Source organism: Bos taurus, chromosome 21 (genome assembly GCF_002263795.3).
Source record: "Bos taurus isolate L1 Dominette 01449 registration number 42190680 breed Hereford chromosome 21, ARS-UCD2.0, whole genome shotgun sequence".
NCBI classification, from domain to species: domain Eukaryota; kingdom Metazoa; phylum Chordata; class Mammalia; order Artiodactyla; family Bovidae; genus Bos; species Bos taurus.
This window is the reverse complement of record NC_037348.1, coordinates 56,095,288-56,110,213: the sequence shown is the minus strand read 5'-3', so window position 1 is coordinate 56,110,213 and position 14,926 is coordinate 56,095,288. Positions and strand designations below refer to the sequence as shown.

Sequence of the window (14,926 nt, the reverse complement as noted above, 5' to 3'; positions counted from 1 at the left end):
TCTCCTCCTACCCCGTGACCCAGGACAGATATTAATGGAGGGTCCCCATGTGCCCATACTGTTCCTTATGGAACCCAAGGTAACCTTGCTAAAGTAATAACAGGTCTTCTCAGTGTAAGCAGAGCCCCCAGGAGGGCGCACAGAGCTGTGCCTGTGTGGGTGAGTCTTGAGATGTCATTATTACCTTGAGGAGAAGCAGGGTCATGTTCAGTGCAGTGCTATTTTCAAATCAGTGAGACAGCCCCCATAATCATCCATATGAAATGACTGGTTTTAAACTCAGAGACCAGGGAAAGCACAGTGAGCGGTTCACCCCAGCACATAAGTTAGGAGAGAACAGAATGTAGAATTATTAAGAAAAATGTGTGTGTGGGGGGGTCTCCATCCCAACAAGAAAGCAAATGGAAGCTGTGCTCTCTTTGTTCTTCTACACGGACATGGTGTTCACAGTTACCTGCAGTCAGTCAGCAGACCCTGGCTGAAATACCTGCCCCAGGGCACTGGGATCAGAAGCTAAGCCAGAGGGAGCCCAGCTCTGCAAGAAAATGCACAGAAATAGCAGCAGTTTCGGGGAGAGGGCGGTAGCAAGTTAGGAGTGAGCAGGTGGTGACCAAACCTCAGATCTGTGGCTCAGCCTGTCTGAGCCTCTTCTTGTTTGTAAAATGCAGATAATAGCAGCCTTTGGGAATTGCTCTGGGGATCCAGTCAGATGATAGAGTGTTGTATGAAAGGACTGGAATGGTCTGTAGGTGCGAGGGCACGCGGGGAGGGCAGGATTAACTCCAGTGGGTCAGTCCTTCCAGGTTGTAAAGGGTTCAGCCCTCAGCCTGGCTCAAGACTCACGGCCCTGGGGGCCTCTGTGGTAGTGGGGTCTCTGTGGGTCAGTCACTGTACTTTCCAGCCTCAGCAAGACAGTGTGCAGTTTGCAGCAGGAAGAGCTTGCTCTTGGAAAGGGTTGTTTGCCTTCCTTTATCTAAATGCCTGTCTTCATACCCAGGTGATCACTGACACATAAGATTCGTTTTCCATATCCAGAGGATGTACGAACGTTCAAATGACGGCATCTTGGAGCATCAAAGACTGGCACCAAAAGGACCCTAGAAGTTAGGTACCAGGCACGGAAGACAGGTTTCGTTTCCTGGGCCAATGTTTATTGATTGGCACTGGCTGTATGGAGAGTGCTGTGTTCAGAAGGGTTCCGAAGCTTCCTTCCAGGCTCGGTTTAAAAAAAAGTGTTGTGATTGACTAGTTAGGTCTGCCGCAGACATGAGATTAGAAAGTCAGGGAATTTTCCAACCTTGTTCTTACTCAGCCTCCACATTTTAAAGGCTGGTGCGCTTTAATCGTCCCACTGCATTTCTGTCCCCAGGTCCACCTCTACCCCATGTGCAGAACTCGTTTCCCTTCTGTTTTGGCTGCACACATCTGTAGCTTTATTTATAGCTTAGGTCAGCCTACGTGCATTCCATTTCTACTAAGAAAGGCTGGAGGGAGTTTCTCTGTGTCAGGACTCCAGGAAACGGGTAGTAAACTTAAGATTTTTCGTAGACTCAACTATTAGCTCAGCCTGTCCTGGGATGTCCCCTGGGTTTGTGGGTTGATGCAGAGGGTGTCGGATGTGTTCGATGCTTCCCCCACCCACTGGTTGCTTATGACTCACTAGGCACAGACATCTGTGTCGTTTCCTACCCTGCCTCCCATTCCTCATGAAAACCCACCCCCAACTTAAGACCAAAGCGTTTATAACTTGACAAGCACCGTGTTCTCTTACATCTAGGCTTTTACATATGCTGTTCCCTGAAAAGCCCCCATACCTACCTCTCCTCTTCCTGGGGTCTCAGCTCAGAAGTCATTTCCTTTTGGAAGCCTTGTTGTTGTTCAGTTGCTAAGTTGTGTCCAGCTGTTCGCGACCCCATGGACTACAGCACACCAGGCATCCCTGTCCTTCATTGTCTCCCAGAGTTTGCTCAAACTCTTGTCCATTGGGTAAGTGATGCCATCCAGCCATGTCATCCTCTGTCATCTTCTCCCCCTGCCCTCAGTCTTTCCCAGCATCAAGTCTTTTCCAATGAGTCGACTCTTCACATCAGGTGTGATGTGACTATTGGAGCCTCAGCGTCAGTACTTTCAGTGAGTATTCAGGGTTGATTTCCTTTAAGATTGACTGGTTTGATCTCCTTGCTGTCTAAGGGACTCTTGAGAAAGTCTTCTCCAGCCCCACATTTCAAAAGCATCAATTCTTCGGTGCTCAGCCTTCTTTGTGGTTCAACTCTCATATCCATATATGACTGCTGGAAAAACCATAGCTTTGATTATATGGACCTTTGTCTGCAAAATAATGTCTCTGCTTTTTAATACCCTGTCTAGGTTTGTCATAGCTTTTCTTCCAAGGAGCCTTGCCTGATCCTTACTGCAAACGAGGTGTTCCTCCCTTGGGTTCCCATAGCATTTATCAGCTTTTAAAATTGCTGGTTTTCTTGGTTTGAGCCAAGCTTTCTTGGGCTTCCCAGGTGGCGCTGGTGGTTAAAGAACCTGCCTGCCAGTGCAGGAGACCTCAGAGATGCGGGTTCGATCCCTGAGTCAAAGATCCCCTGGAGTAGGAAATGGCAACCCACTCCAGTATTCTCGCCTGGAAAATTCCATGGGCAGAGGAACCTGGCAGGCCCCAGTCCATCGGGTCACAGAGTCGGACACGATGGATCACACTTCGGCTGAGCTCAGAGAACTGTGTTGACTATGGATGTGCTCAGCAAGGACCCAGCACCTGGTAGGTGTTTGGAGGGAGTTGTCTGTAGGGCTGTTCCTTCTTTGCCTGCGTAACTGTGCCACAGAGCCGCCCTTGCTGGCAGGGACCCAGCAGAGAGTCTTCTCTGTTATGTTGTAAAACTATTCAAAACCCACAATCTGGTAGCTTTTGAAAATAGCAGAAATCCTGAGAGAAATTGGGCATCAGCTTCCCATGAGAAATGAGTGAACTTCTGCTTTTCTCTCTTACTCTCTCTTCTTCTTCTTTTTTTTTTTTTTTTAAAGTTTGCTAGAAATCTGTGTATGGGTAAAAATCACAGGATACATTTGTTATAGCAAATGTTTTTATTCACTTAGCTTGGTGAGAATGAGCACAGCACTGCTTCATGTGACTGAGGGCAGGGGTGAGTTTCCCTAGTGCCCTGCTCACCACCAAAATGCTTATCTAATTTAATTTATTTTATTACTTTATTTGGCTGTGCCAGGTCTTAGTTGCAGCATGTGGAATCTTTAATCTTCATTGAGGCATATGAGATCTTTTTTTTTTTCCCCTTCAAGTTGCAGCATGTGGGATCTAGTTCCCTGAGCAGGGTTTAAACCTGGGCCCCCTGCAATGGGAGTAGGAAGTCTTAGTCACTGGACCACCAGGGAAGACCCCCCAAAGCTTATTTTAAATAATTATTCCCTGACCGTATTTCTAAAATGAAGAAATGAATTCTCTACTTTTAAGATCTTTTTTTTTCCCCTTTGTTATAAAATTAGCCCACTGGAATTCCATACTCTCCCAATAGGTCTCTGGATCAGATTGAGATTTTCCTTGGTTTGTGATGGGTGTGACTGAAGAAAGGAAGGAGTAAACGAGTCATGGCTGCCATTGTGTGTCTCTGCAGGAGGCTGAAGGAGCAGAGGCCTTCATTCTTTCCCTGAACAGCCTCAGCCCGTGGCTCTCGTGGATGTGTGCAGGGCCTCTTGTCTCTTGTTGCTCTCAGATAACCAGCTTACCCTGTAGCTCCTCTCGGTGGGTCTGTCTTGTGCTCCTGTCCACTTTGAATTTGCTGTTTTTATCTCCTGTAGGCTGGGAGAATGGATCATCCAAGTTGTTTAAGTTATCCAAAGTATGATATAATTAGGTCCTCTGGGGCCTTAGCTGTGAACAGTATTATAAAGATCCCCTGAACCCTGACTTCTGTTTGAGCTGCTCCAAGGCTCTTAAAATGCTTTCTTCCTGTGTGTCAGCTCCGCTGGCTTCAGCCCCAGGTACATGGCCTGTGAAAGCTGAATTAATGCAGGAAGAGGAGCCCGTGGTGGCTGGAAGGGGTATATCCTTGTTATAACCACCAAAGGGCCTATGAGGGGCTGTTGCCAGGCCTCTGGGGACTGACCCTGAGGGTGCAGAGGTGAGGACGGCCACATGGGCTGGCATGGGCACCGAGGCCGGGGGGAGATTTTGGTGAGACTCTTGAAGGTTTTTAATACTCAGGTGGGTGTTTCCTTTTCTTTTTTATCAGAACTAAAATCGTGACTGATCACCACCTCAGCTAAGTCATTGTAGAGTTCCATGTACTTATGTCTATGGATTAGAGTCTCTCAGGCCAAATTAAAGGCCTCAGGTGAAAAAAATCTACACAAGTCTTTGAGAATTTTTTTCATTTTAAACATGGGTGAAATTCTACACTTACCAGCAAAGAGAAGATTTGGTCATCATGACTGATCTACAACCCCAAACCTGATTCTTCATAGAGAATGGCTTCTCAGGTGGTCCAGCGGTTAGGAATTCATCTTGCAGTGCAGAGGATACCGGTTCCATCCCTGGTCCGGGAAGATCCCACATGCCTCAGAGCACTGAAGCCCATGCACCACAACTGCTGAGCCTGTGCTCAGGGCCTGAGCCTGTGCACCTTAGACCTGTATTCTGCAATAAGGGACACCATCACAGTGAGAAGCCTGAGCACTTCAGCTAGAGAGTAGCCCCCCTTGCCGCAACTAGAGAAAGCTTGCGCACAGCAACGAAGACCCAGCACAGCCAGAATAAATAAAGAAGTTTTTTGAAAAGAGAGTGTGGGATCTGAGTGCTCTGTGGGAACCCCATGGTCCAGCCCATCCTGCCCACCTCCAGCTGGGGAGGTAGGAAGGCGGATGCCCCGCCCCTGGTTGTGAGACTTGACCATCATGCTGTCATCTCAGGAAAAGCTGTTTTGAGCTGTGTCTCAGTTGAGAGGCATTAGGATGAGGTCACAGGTTACTCTGTATATACCTTGCACCCAAGGACCCGAAATGAACCACAGCACTGGTTCTTGGACACGAGTTTGGTTTTCTTCATCCTGGGGTTATTGATGATGCTTTGGACCATTTTAACCCAGTGTAAGTGGGTGTTGGCAAGTCTTTCAGGAAAATGATGCTTTTTTTCTGGCATGTCACGTCTCCTCTAAATATCAGTGGTGGTGATGGTTTAGTCGCTAAGTTGTGTCCAACTCTTGCGACCCCATGGACTGTAGCCCGCCAGGCTCCTCTGTACATGGGATTCTCCAGGCAGGAATACTAGAGTGGGTTGCCATTTCCTTCTCCACGAAACATCAACAGAATAGAGTATATAATGGGAAAGGCAGAAAACTGTAGAATTTTCCACTTGAAAACCACCCCATAAGTCACCCAGGCTGGCTACCTTCCTTTCACAGATGTGGACACTGAGCCTGGGAAGCAGAGTATGGCTTGTTGGGATCACGGGGCCTCCTGGTGAACAAATCAAGTCTGGAGCGTCTATATCCTCACTCTGTTTAAGCCACTGAAACGATAGATGAAGGCCCACTTGGCCTTGAAAAATGGAATATTTTCTGTCTTATCGGTAAACAAGGATGTCACAGTCGTCAGCGATTCCAGCCCTCCAGGGCAGCTAGAAGGAAAAGGATACCTGCTCCGTCTGGCCGCGTTTAGGCTGCAGCCCCTCCCTACAGTGAGCACTGAGGAACTCGGGATGCGAAAAACACAGGAGACTGGCCCCAGATAGCTTTCATTTCATGCGTATGAAAGAAATGATTGCAGTGAGCCCAGACGCTTGCATCTTCCCATACATTGAAAAGCACTAAATCCCTTGAGATATCTGATTTTTTTTAATTCACAAAAATACTTTGGATGTTCAGACTACCTGCCCTTTGTTGCAGACTTCTATATGATCTGACTCCTGCCCTCTCTTCCTCGGAGCAAGTTCTCTCAGGGTCACTTGAGATGCTGTCTCCCAGGTTTGAAGTCCTAAAAATTCCCACCAAATAAAATATAACTCTTTGGCTTTTAGGTTGCAGCTATTTTTCAAGTCGACAGCCTCAAGCACAGTGAAAGAGACATGATGTAAAATGATGAAATGTGATTTTCTGGGGGCCTGATTGGCAAAGCTGAGGAAGAGCATTAAAGCTGTCTTGGTCTGGGTGTGGGGATGTGGGGCTTATCATATATTAGTTGTGAGGGAGTAAAATGGCAGAGCCTTTCTGCAGAGCTCTTTGAAAGTGGGAAAACCTTGAAAGGCAAGTTTATCCTAAAGAGGGAAGTACGGATGAAAGAATTAGCCGGAAGATGTTCTTTGTAGCATCATTTAGATTAAAATATCAAAAAATCAGATCTCTGGAAAGGGGGTAGTTGAATTCATTTGTGGCTTTTGTACAAAGTAAGTAGGAGACCATCAAAAATGCAGTGTGTGGTGTCTGGGACTTGCTTTGCGGAGTGCTCCAGCCAGACATTGAGAACAAAGGCAGGGGTCGGGGGATGGAATAGACGTTTAAAATGTTGATTGCGTGAAGTGGGTGATGAGCGGAGGGTTCACTTTACTCTTCTCCCTCGTGTGTTGGAAATTTTGTGTGGTGGAAGGGAAGGGTTAAGTCCAGTTTTATCTCAGGGTCGACTGAGTATTCCCTGTGGGGGGATGGTTCTCTTCCATTGTGCTTGGCTGACCACACACATTAGAAAGGGATGCTCATATTCACTGATCATCGTGGAAAGAGTTTATGATACATCTGAATGGAAAAGGGCCCCAAGTAGTGAGGGACGAGAATTCTTATTTGGTTTAAGAAATAAACAAACCCATATGCAGAAAACAGATGGGAGTGTGTACACCGTAAGTGGACATCATTGGGCAGAGAGCTTCGTTTTTAGCGTATCTGATTTTCACCCCCCCTGCAGCAGGTGTGTGTATATCACTGGTGAAATTTTTCAGACAGTTGAGCTTAGTTAACTGTGTGGCTCTTTTGATCTAGGGAAGAGCATGGAGGAGATTAAGAAGGTGCTGCTGCTGGTGCTCGGCTGTGCTGTCCAGGTAGGGCTCGGCAGGTGGGTGGAGAGGGCTGCTCTTGTGTTTGGTTCGCGGGGATGACGCCCCCGCTTCGGTGATGTGGGGGGGAAGCTACTTTCAGCCCAGCGGGACAGAAGGTCGAAGCGTTCCTGTGAGAGACGTGACGGCATCTTGGGTAGCAACCATTTTTAGCTCCTGGCATCTTGGGCAAGAGGTCAGGTGGGGATCCCCGGGGCCAGGTGTCCTTAGCAAATTGTCCCCAGTGTAGGAACATCTAGAGCAAGGATCAGCAGACAGTCTGTGGGCCAAATCTGACTTGCCACCTGTTTTTGTAAACAGTTTCATGGGGACACAGTCATGCTGGTTCCTTTGCATAGGACCTGTGGCTGCTTTCTTCCTATGGCATGAGCTTAGATGGACGGCCTCTCCAGACTAAGATTTTTACCATCTGGCCCTTTACAGATGAAGTTTGCCTCCCCAACCCCCCCACTGGCCTAAACCAGCTGCTCTTAGTCTTTACTTGTTTAAGAATCCCCTGGAAAATTTGTCTGTGTCCCACCCACTGGTGTTTTTAAAGACAGCAACCCACCCCCCCACCCCGCCCCCGCACAGGTGATTGTGATACAGATAGCTTGAGCCACTTACAGAGAAACATCAATGTGATGGCTGGTGGGGGGTGCAGAGCATTCTTGGTTATAAAAGAAAAAGTCAGGGGTGGGGCTCCTTTTGAAACTGTATTTCTGTGACTCTGGTGGCCTCAGGTGGGCCTCATCGTTAAATGCTTTCATTAACACTTGTAACCCTCCGCAGTGTGAGAGGAAAGAGGAATTTATTGAAAGGATCAAACAACTGGACATTGAGACCCAGGCGGGGATCGTGGCTCATATACAGGAGGTAAGTGGGAGGCTCTGGGGAGGTGCTTAGCTGTGGACCGTTGTTCTTGGGTCACCCAGAAGGCAGGTTCTCTCCCCCTGAAAAGGCTAAAGAACACGTCACCCATGAATGATTTTGCTAATTTAAGGTTTCAGACACCATCGACAAATGGATCCTATTTGGAAAGGTAGCTGTCAGTAAGCTAAAATGGGGATTTGAAACCAAAAAAAAAAAAAATTTTTTTTTTTTAAACTTCAATCAAGTCTTCTTTTGCCTCTTCTTCTTGCCTAATATGGACTCAGACTATTTTTAAGAGCTGTCAAGCAGTTTAGGCTCAGAATTTGATTTACAGTCCCTGAAAATGTATTCTGGCAAATGTCACCCCGTTTCGAATGGCTGATCTTTATGGAGAGAGAGAGTCGCTGCTCCTGTCAGTGACATGGCAGAGAAACAACCACCACCCCTTGGAAAGTTGAAAACCAGCGAGTCCCAGAAGGTCTGTCTCTGGACACCCAGCCCGCCTGGGTGGGGTTGGGAGTGGGGGGCTCTGCACTGAGGGCACCCCCTGTGCTGTTGACCTTGGCAGAGGTGGTGTCAACTGAGGGGGGACAGTTTCCCTGGAAACTGAGCCCCCACCTGAAACGTACTGCCCTGACCTCCACCCCACCCTCCTGCAAAAGAAGCCTTATGTGTTTTAATTATCTTAGGAGGTACAGTTCAACCTTCCGTCTAATTGGACAGCTGAGATAAATGCATGAAAAAGACATGAGCAGAAGCACGTAGGAGCAGGTGCGTGACTGGCAGAGGCAGCTGAACACGGAGCTCCCCTCACCAGCTCCCCTCACGGGGTGCAGCTGCCGGGCTTCCTCAGCCCGCCGGGGCACTGTGGGTGGCGAGCTCCGAGTCAGGATTTGAATGCAAGAGACGGATGCGGCTTGTTGTGGGAAGGACGTCCAGCAGAGCCAGTCAAGTGTTCTAGGAAATATTCTCAGCCGTTCGTGTCAGTGACCTGCTAGCCATAGAACCATTCTGCCTTTTGATTTTCCTTGTGTGTCTCTGTGTTTTGAAAATATATCTGGGGACTAGGTCCTGGAGACTAGCCAGGACTTTGCTGCTCACTGTCTCCCCTGTTCAACCAGCAGGATATTAAAAGATAAAAAGGTATGCACCCAGAAAGAAGTCCTGGATGATTATCAAAGTCGGTGGCTCGCCTGGGGACTGGGTTTTGGAATTAGTTGGGTGTTTCTTAAACATTCAGGTGCCCGGGCCTCACGGGAAACCCACTGTGTCAGAATGGGGAGGAGAGACATAAGCCTTTCATTACAGGCTCCTGGGGTTACTGGGGTGCGGCTGTGCTTATAGCCCTGAACCCCCTTTATAGAGGCCTTTCCGTAGCCCTGGTATGGAACAGGCCTGGAACCCAGCCTCTCAATCCCAGTTCATACTTTAGGATGCCCTGTACTATGGGGTAAGATTCTTCCTCATTCTCTGAGATTCACTGAATCCCCAATTTTTAAAAATTAATTTATTTGGCTGTGCTGTGTCTTCGTTGTGGCATCCAAACTCTTGACGGCAGCATATGGGATCTAGTTCCCTGAGCAGGGATGGAACCCAGGCCCCCTGCCTTGGGAGCTCAGAGTCTTAGCCACTGGACCACCAGGGAAATCCCCAAATTTTCCTTGTAAGGAGGGGAGGGGTAAGAAAGCAGGTGTCTTTTGAGAAACTGAAGGGCCCTGTCTTTGTTTTTTGTTGTTATTTGTGTTTGAACCGTTCCTTCTCTCTCTGCTGCTGAAAAATTTAAATACGTGGTGTGCCTGTCTGAGTGCATAACCCCTGGTTTCTTTTTGTTTTCTCCCCCGTTGAGGCTTGAGTGTGCTAATACTTATCTTTCCAAATGGAGAAGGTGGGGACTCAAAATAGATCTTCTACCTCCTTTGCCAGGTTTTGGGGTGTCAGGTTGAGAAGGTCAGGTCAGCAGAGTAGTTGAAGGTTGAAGAGGCTGCCCATTGTAGGCCTGGCTGTGGGTTTCCACTCACACCTGACAGAAAGGGAAAAACCACCAATCTTATGCGGCCTGTGGGGACGAGACACAAGCCTACCTGAAAATTGTTTTTTTTTTTTTTGTGACTGCCCCATGCAGCATGTGGGATCTTAGTTCCCCGAACAGGGCTCGAACCTGTGCCCCCTGCAGTGGAAGCACAGAGTCTTAACCACTGGACTGACAGGGAGGTTACCCCCCACCCCCGCCAACAAATTGCTTTAAATTAGGAAATATTTCCGAAAAATCAATGTAAGATTGTTGCGTACCCAACATTTCAACATAAGATTTTTAACATATGCTGTACTTGCGTTAGATTGTAAGAAATAACACACCGTTCCTCTCTTTACCCTTGGCATCCCTAGGACTTACCTTGTTTGTGTTGTAAATTGACTCTACAGTAAGAATATCTGAGGATGGTTTGTTAGGGAAGTTCTTCTGAGTTGTAAGGTGTGCTCTCTGTTATTTAAAAAAAAAAAAAAATCCGTGTCCTCTAGGAGCTGGTGTTGTAAGCAGGCCTGACTTGCTAGTAGAGCTTGGCTAAGGGGCGTCTGCACAGACTGGAGGTGCCCCCTGCCAGCCATAAGAAATCTGTCTGGAGGACCAGTCAGCGGGGGCCCTGCCCCCCGGTCATGGGGAGGGGTTGCTCCCAGGACCCCGGCTATGCCCTGCCCACCCCTTCAGCACCTGACCTATGCCCGCAGGTGACCCACAACCAGGAGAATGTGTTCGACCTGCAGTGGCTGGAGCTCCCGGACGTGGCCCCGGAGGAGCTGGAGGCCCTGTCTCGGAACATGGTCTTTCACCTGCGGCGGCTCATCGACGAGCGGGACGAGTGCACGGAGGTGCGTCTGCAGGCGGCCTGGCGGGTCCAGGAGGGACAGCTCCTCATCCTGACGCTTTGTCTCCAAGCTGAGATCCCCCTGGTTCTCTCTGTCTGGTTTCTGGTGGGGATGGGGGGGAGGTGGCGCTTGCCCTGCAGCAAATGAACAGCCACCTCTGAGACCCCCGTGCGCAGGGGGAAGTTCATCAAAGCGCAGAGCTCTGGGTCCCTCCTGATTTCTGTCCCACTCAACATTTCATCTTTTTTCGAAAACTTACATCCGATGCCTCCTGCTTCCTCGTGGTTTCTGGTTCTCAGCCAGTTCCTCTTGTCTGCTGACCGTTGTGCACTGAGTTCGGGTGTAAGCTCTCCCTTCCCTCTCCCGCCCACCCCCCTTTCTGCAGCTGATTGTGGACCTCACCCAGGAGCGGGACTACCTCCAGGCGCAGCACCCCCCCAGCCCCCTCAAGTCCTCCAGCGCCGAGTCCACCCCCAGCCCCACCAGCAGCCTTTCCAGCGAGGACAAGCAGCATCTGGCCGTGGAGCTGGCAGACACCAAGGCCAGGCTGCGCCGCGTCAGGCAGGAGCTGTGAGTCCTCCGGTCGGCTGGGCTCTTGGTTCTGCTCTTGTGCCGTGGGCTGCGGACACACGTTTCTATCAGCTTGTGTGGTGCGGGGAGCAGGAGGGCTCTGACTCCACGCTGAGCACCCTCAGCTAGCCTCTTGGGGCCGGCACGAGAAGGGGTTCTCCCAAGAGGTTAGGGCTCCCGCCAGTCCACACCCAGGCCCCATCTGGACTCAGGTGACCACACACTGGTACGGTTTGGGGCTGGAGCGGGGATGTGGCTTGCCCCGTCTGGTGAGGCTGTTCCCCTTTCCTGCAGCGGGGGAATGCCACTTTGCTCATCATCTCGGGGGCTGCCTGCCTCTCACCAGTGGGCACTGCTACCTGTTTGGCAGTGAGGTGGTGCCACTGTGCCTAGTGTCTGCTTAACTTCCTATACCCTCCTAGGAAAGCCCACCAGGTGCCCAATGGAGGTAGTTTGAGGGTAGTGGGCATTGTAAACTTAAAAATGGAAAAGAACGGAAATCAGGAACATTTTTGCAGACATCACATGCCAGTTTCACCCCTCCCCCCTGCCAGAAACCCAGTTCCCTTTCCTTCTTCCGCTGGGGTCTTACGGGGTGGTGGGCTGCTCCGCTGCGTGCCCGGCAGGCCCTCTCACTGTTTTCCGATTGCTCTGATCGCCCCCCAGGGAGGAGAAGACAGAGCAGCTGGTGGACACCAGGCATGAGGTGGATCAGCTGGTGCTGGAGCTGCAGAAGGTCAAGCAGGAGGTGAGCGAGAATGTATATGTACACGCCAAGAGGGCAGGGTGGCTGGGACACCCTAGCAACTGGGTGTACCTATGCTTGTGTGTATGTGTGTACACGCATGCCAAGAAGGGGTGACTGGGACGCCCCAGTAACTGTGTGTACCTGTGTTTGTGTGTGTGTGTACACACGTGCTGAGAGGGCAGGGTGACTGGGATGCCCCAGTAACTGTGTGTACCTGTGTGTCTGTCTGTGTGTGTGTGTACATGCATGCTGAAAGAGAAGGGTAGCTGGGATGCCCCAATAACTGTGTATACTTGTATGTGTGTGTAAACATGCATGCCGAGAGGGCAGGGTGACTGGGATGTCCTGGTAGCTGGGCGTACCTGTGTGTGTGTGTGTGTGTCTGTCTGTCTGTCTGTGTCTGTGTCTGTGTGTGTCTGTGTGTGTGTGCACGTGCGTGCATGTGCCGAGAGGGCAGGGTGACGGACACCCCAGTAACTGTGTTTGTATGTGTGTGTGTGTATATGTGTGTGTATGTGCACATGCATGCCGAGAGGGCAGGGCAGCTGGGACGCCCCAGTAACTGTGGCCCAGGGGCTCAGGAATGCAGCATTGGGAGCTCCCAGCAAAGGCTGCTGTTTCCTTCCCACTCAAAGTGACACTGCCGAGAGCTAGTCGTCCTGAGAACGGCTGTGGGGGTGACCGTTTCTTGTGGCAGCAGGTGGGGCCACCATGCAGTGGCCTGCACCGAGAGCCCCTCAGCTACCAGGATGTCCCGGAGACGCCGCACTTCAGAGCCGTGGCTGTGTCTTCCCTCCCCAGAGGGGTGCCCCCACGTCAGGCTCCCCTGTCTTTGCCCGTCTCCCAGAACATCCAGCTGGCGGCGGACGCACGGTCCGCTCGCGCCTACCGGGATGAGCTGGACTCGCTGAGGGAGAAGGCGAACCGCGTGGAGAGGCTGGAGATGGAGCTGGTGCGCTGCCGGGAGAAGCTGCATGACGTGGACTTCTATAAGGCCCGCATGGAGGTAGGCGCCCAGCCTCGGGGTGGGCTCGCCAGACCGGTCCTGAGAAGGACCTGCCAATTCTCTGTCCTGGTGGTTTGGGGATGAGGAGCCAGCAGGTTTCAGCAGCTGGCGCCGTCCCTGCCCCTCACCTGCCTGTTCCTCCCCAGGGGCCTCCCGCTCTGCTTCTCCTCCATCTCGAGGTGTCAGATGGGTGCGAGGAAGGAATGTGATTTGTAACAAAAGGGTCCTGATTTCTTTCTTTCTCCCACGTCATGTCACAGTAATGGGCTTCAGTTTATGTGTCTTTTTCTTTTAAGACTTCTCGCATGTTTCTATGGCTGAACCTTGCCAAGACCAACCCCTTGCTCATCTATAAAGTAGAGATAGTGGTGCTACTTCATGAGGCTTCTAAGATGAAAGAGGTGAAATGCCTGGTGTTTGAGCAAATGCCATAGTAAGCCCTCAATGGTGGGCCCTCCTTTGATACCCAGGTTGTGGGGAGCTGCGAGGGAGGGTGTCGGGACTGAAGGGGGAACAGAGACCAGTATCCAGGTGGGGTCACTGATGCTTTGACCTCCCACCCTTCACCCTTTGCCTTCCATCAGCAGCAGCTTCCAGAACCCTCTTTCCTGAGAATTGAGGGGTTTTGCCCCCACGTTAAATCTTGGAGTTTAGAGGTGGTTTTAATGAGCAGAGGCTTCCCTGATGGCTCAGGCAGTAAAGAATGTGCCTGCAATGCTGAGACCTGAGTTTGATCCCTGGGTCAGGAAGATCCCCTGGAGAAGGGAATGGCAACCCACTGCAGTATTCTTGTCTGGAGAATTCCATGGACAGAGGAGCCTGGCAGGCCACAGCCCTTGGGGTTGCAAAGTGTCAGACACGACTGAGCGACTAACACTTTAACTAGCAGGGTGAGATCTGAATGTCAGCGCATACAAAAAGGTTCTCAAGTCTCTTCTTGCCGCCCAGGAGGCTTCTGAGAGACTGAACATAGGTCTCGGGACGGTGTTGCCCTCTCCCTATCCACGGCCTCCTGCTAAGCTGCTGGCCAGCATGCGTGGGGATGGCTGTTTGACTGCAACCTGCTCTACCACGGAGACAGGCCCTGGGGTCCCTGGGGTGCATGGAAGTGGGATGGAGAAGCCTGTGGTCCAGGGCCCATTTGCTCCTCAGACCTACTCAGGGAGTGTCTGTTCCCTGAGGACTGTCAGTGACACGGGGCAGGCACTGGGTGCTCCGGGAAGGCAGCACTGGCCCCAGTGACGATGGGGGTGGGAGACCAGCTCTGGGCTTTGTCCTGAGATGGTCCACCGGCCTTGCTAAGTTTGAAAGGCGTGACTCCCAGCACAGACAGGTTCCAGGATGCATCGCAGGGCTCCCACAGCTGGCCGAACGAGCTGCCCTCAGGAGAGCTGGGGACAGTCATGTGTGAGTTTCCTCAGACTGCTGCCGCAGCAGCCCCTCCCGCCCCACCTGCACCGGGAGTCCTCACGCAGCCCCCAAGTGGAATCATGGATGGAGCACAGTTCCCACAGCTCACCCCCACAACCAGCCTCGGAGGGGATGGGTTTTGGTGTCCTGTCTTTAGTCTCCGTGTTCATTCCTGACCTTGTCCGAGCAACCTCTCTTAGTTGGGCAGACACGGGCTCGGCGCCTGCATGGGGCCAAGCCCTGCACCAGGAGCAAGGGATCTGGGCACAGATCAGACTCGCTCCCTACGTTCAGGGTGCTTCCTGCCTTTTGTGGGGGATGGTTTCACATGGGAACCCCTTTTCCGTATTCTCAAATGTTATGCCTCTGTGTGGTGACAGCAGTGTTTTCCATTTTACTTTATAATTTATTTACGTCT

The 14,926-nt window shown here is 50.9% G+C and overlaps 1 protein-coding gene across 6 annotated transcripts in view; it reads left to right on the top strand.

The window, feature by feature from the left end:
• Positions 1 to 14,926, top strand: part of CCDC88C (coiled-coil domain containing 88C) — a 143,730-nt gene that overhangs the window by 73,636 nt on the left and 55,168 nt on the right. For all 6 annotated transcript variants that reach the window (NM_001102017.2, XM_059879049.1, XM_059879050.1 and 3 more), the window contains 6 exons: positions 6,987 to 7,045; positions 7,832 to 7,915; positions 10,637 to 10,777; positions 11,160 to 11,344; positions 12,011 to 12,092; positions 12,940 to 13,098. In NM_001102017.2, the coding sequence (NP_001095487.2) occupies positions 6,987 to 7,045; positions 7,832 to 7,915; positions 10,637 to 10,777; positions 11,160 to 11,344; positions 12,011 to 12,092; positions 12,940 to 13,098 (710 nt within the window). The remainder of the gene's footprint in view (positions 1 to 6,986; positions 7,046 to 7,831; positions 7,916 to 10,636; positions 10,778 to 11,159; positions 11,345 to 12,010; positions 12,093 to 12,939; positions 13,099 to 14,926) is intronic.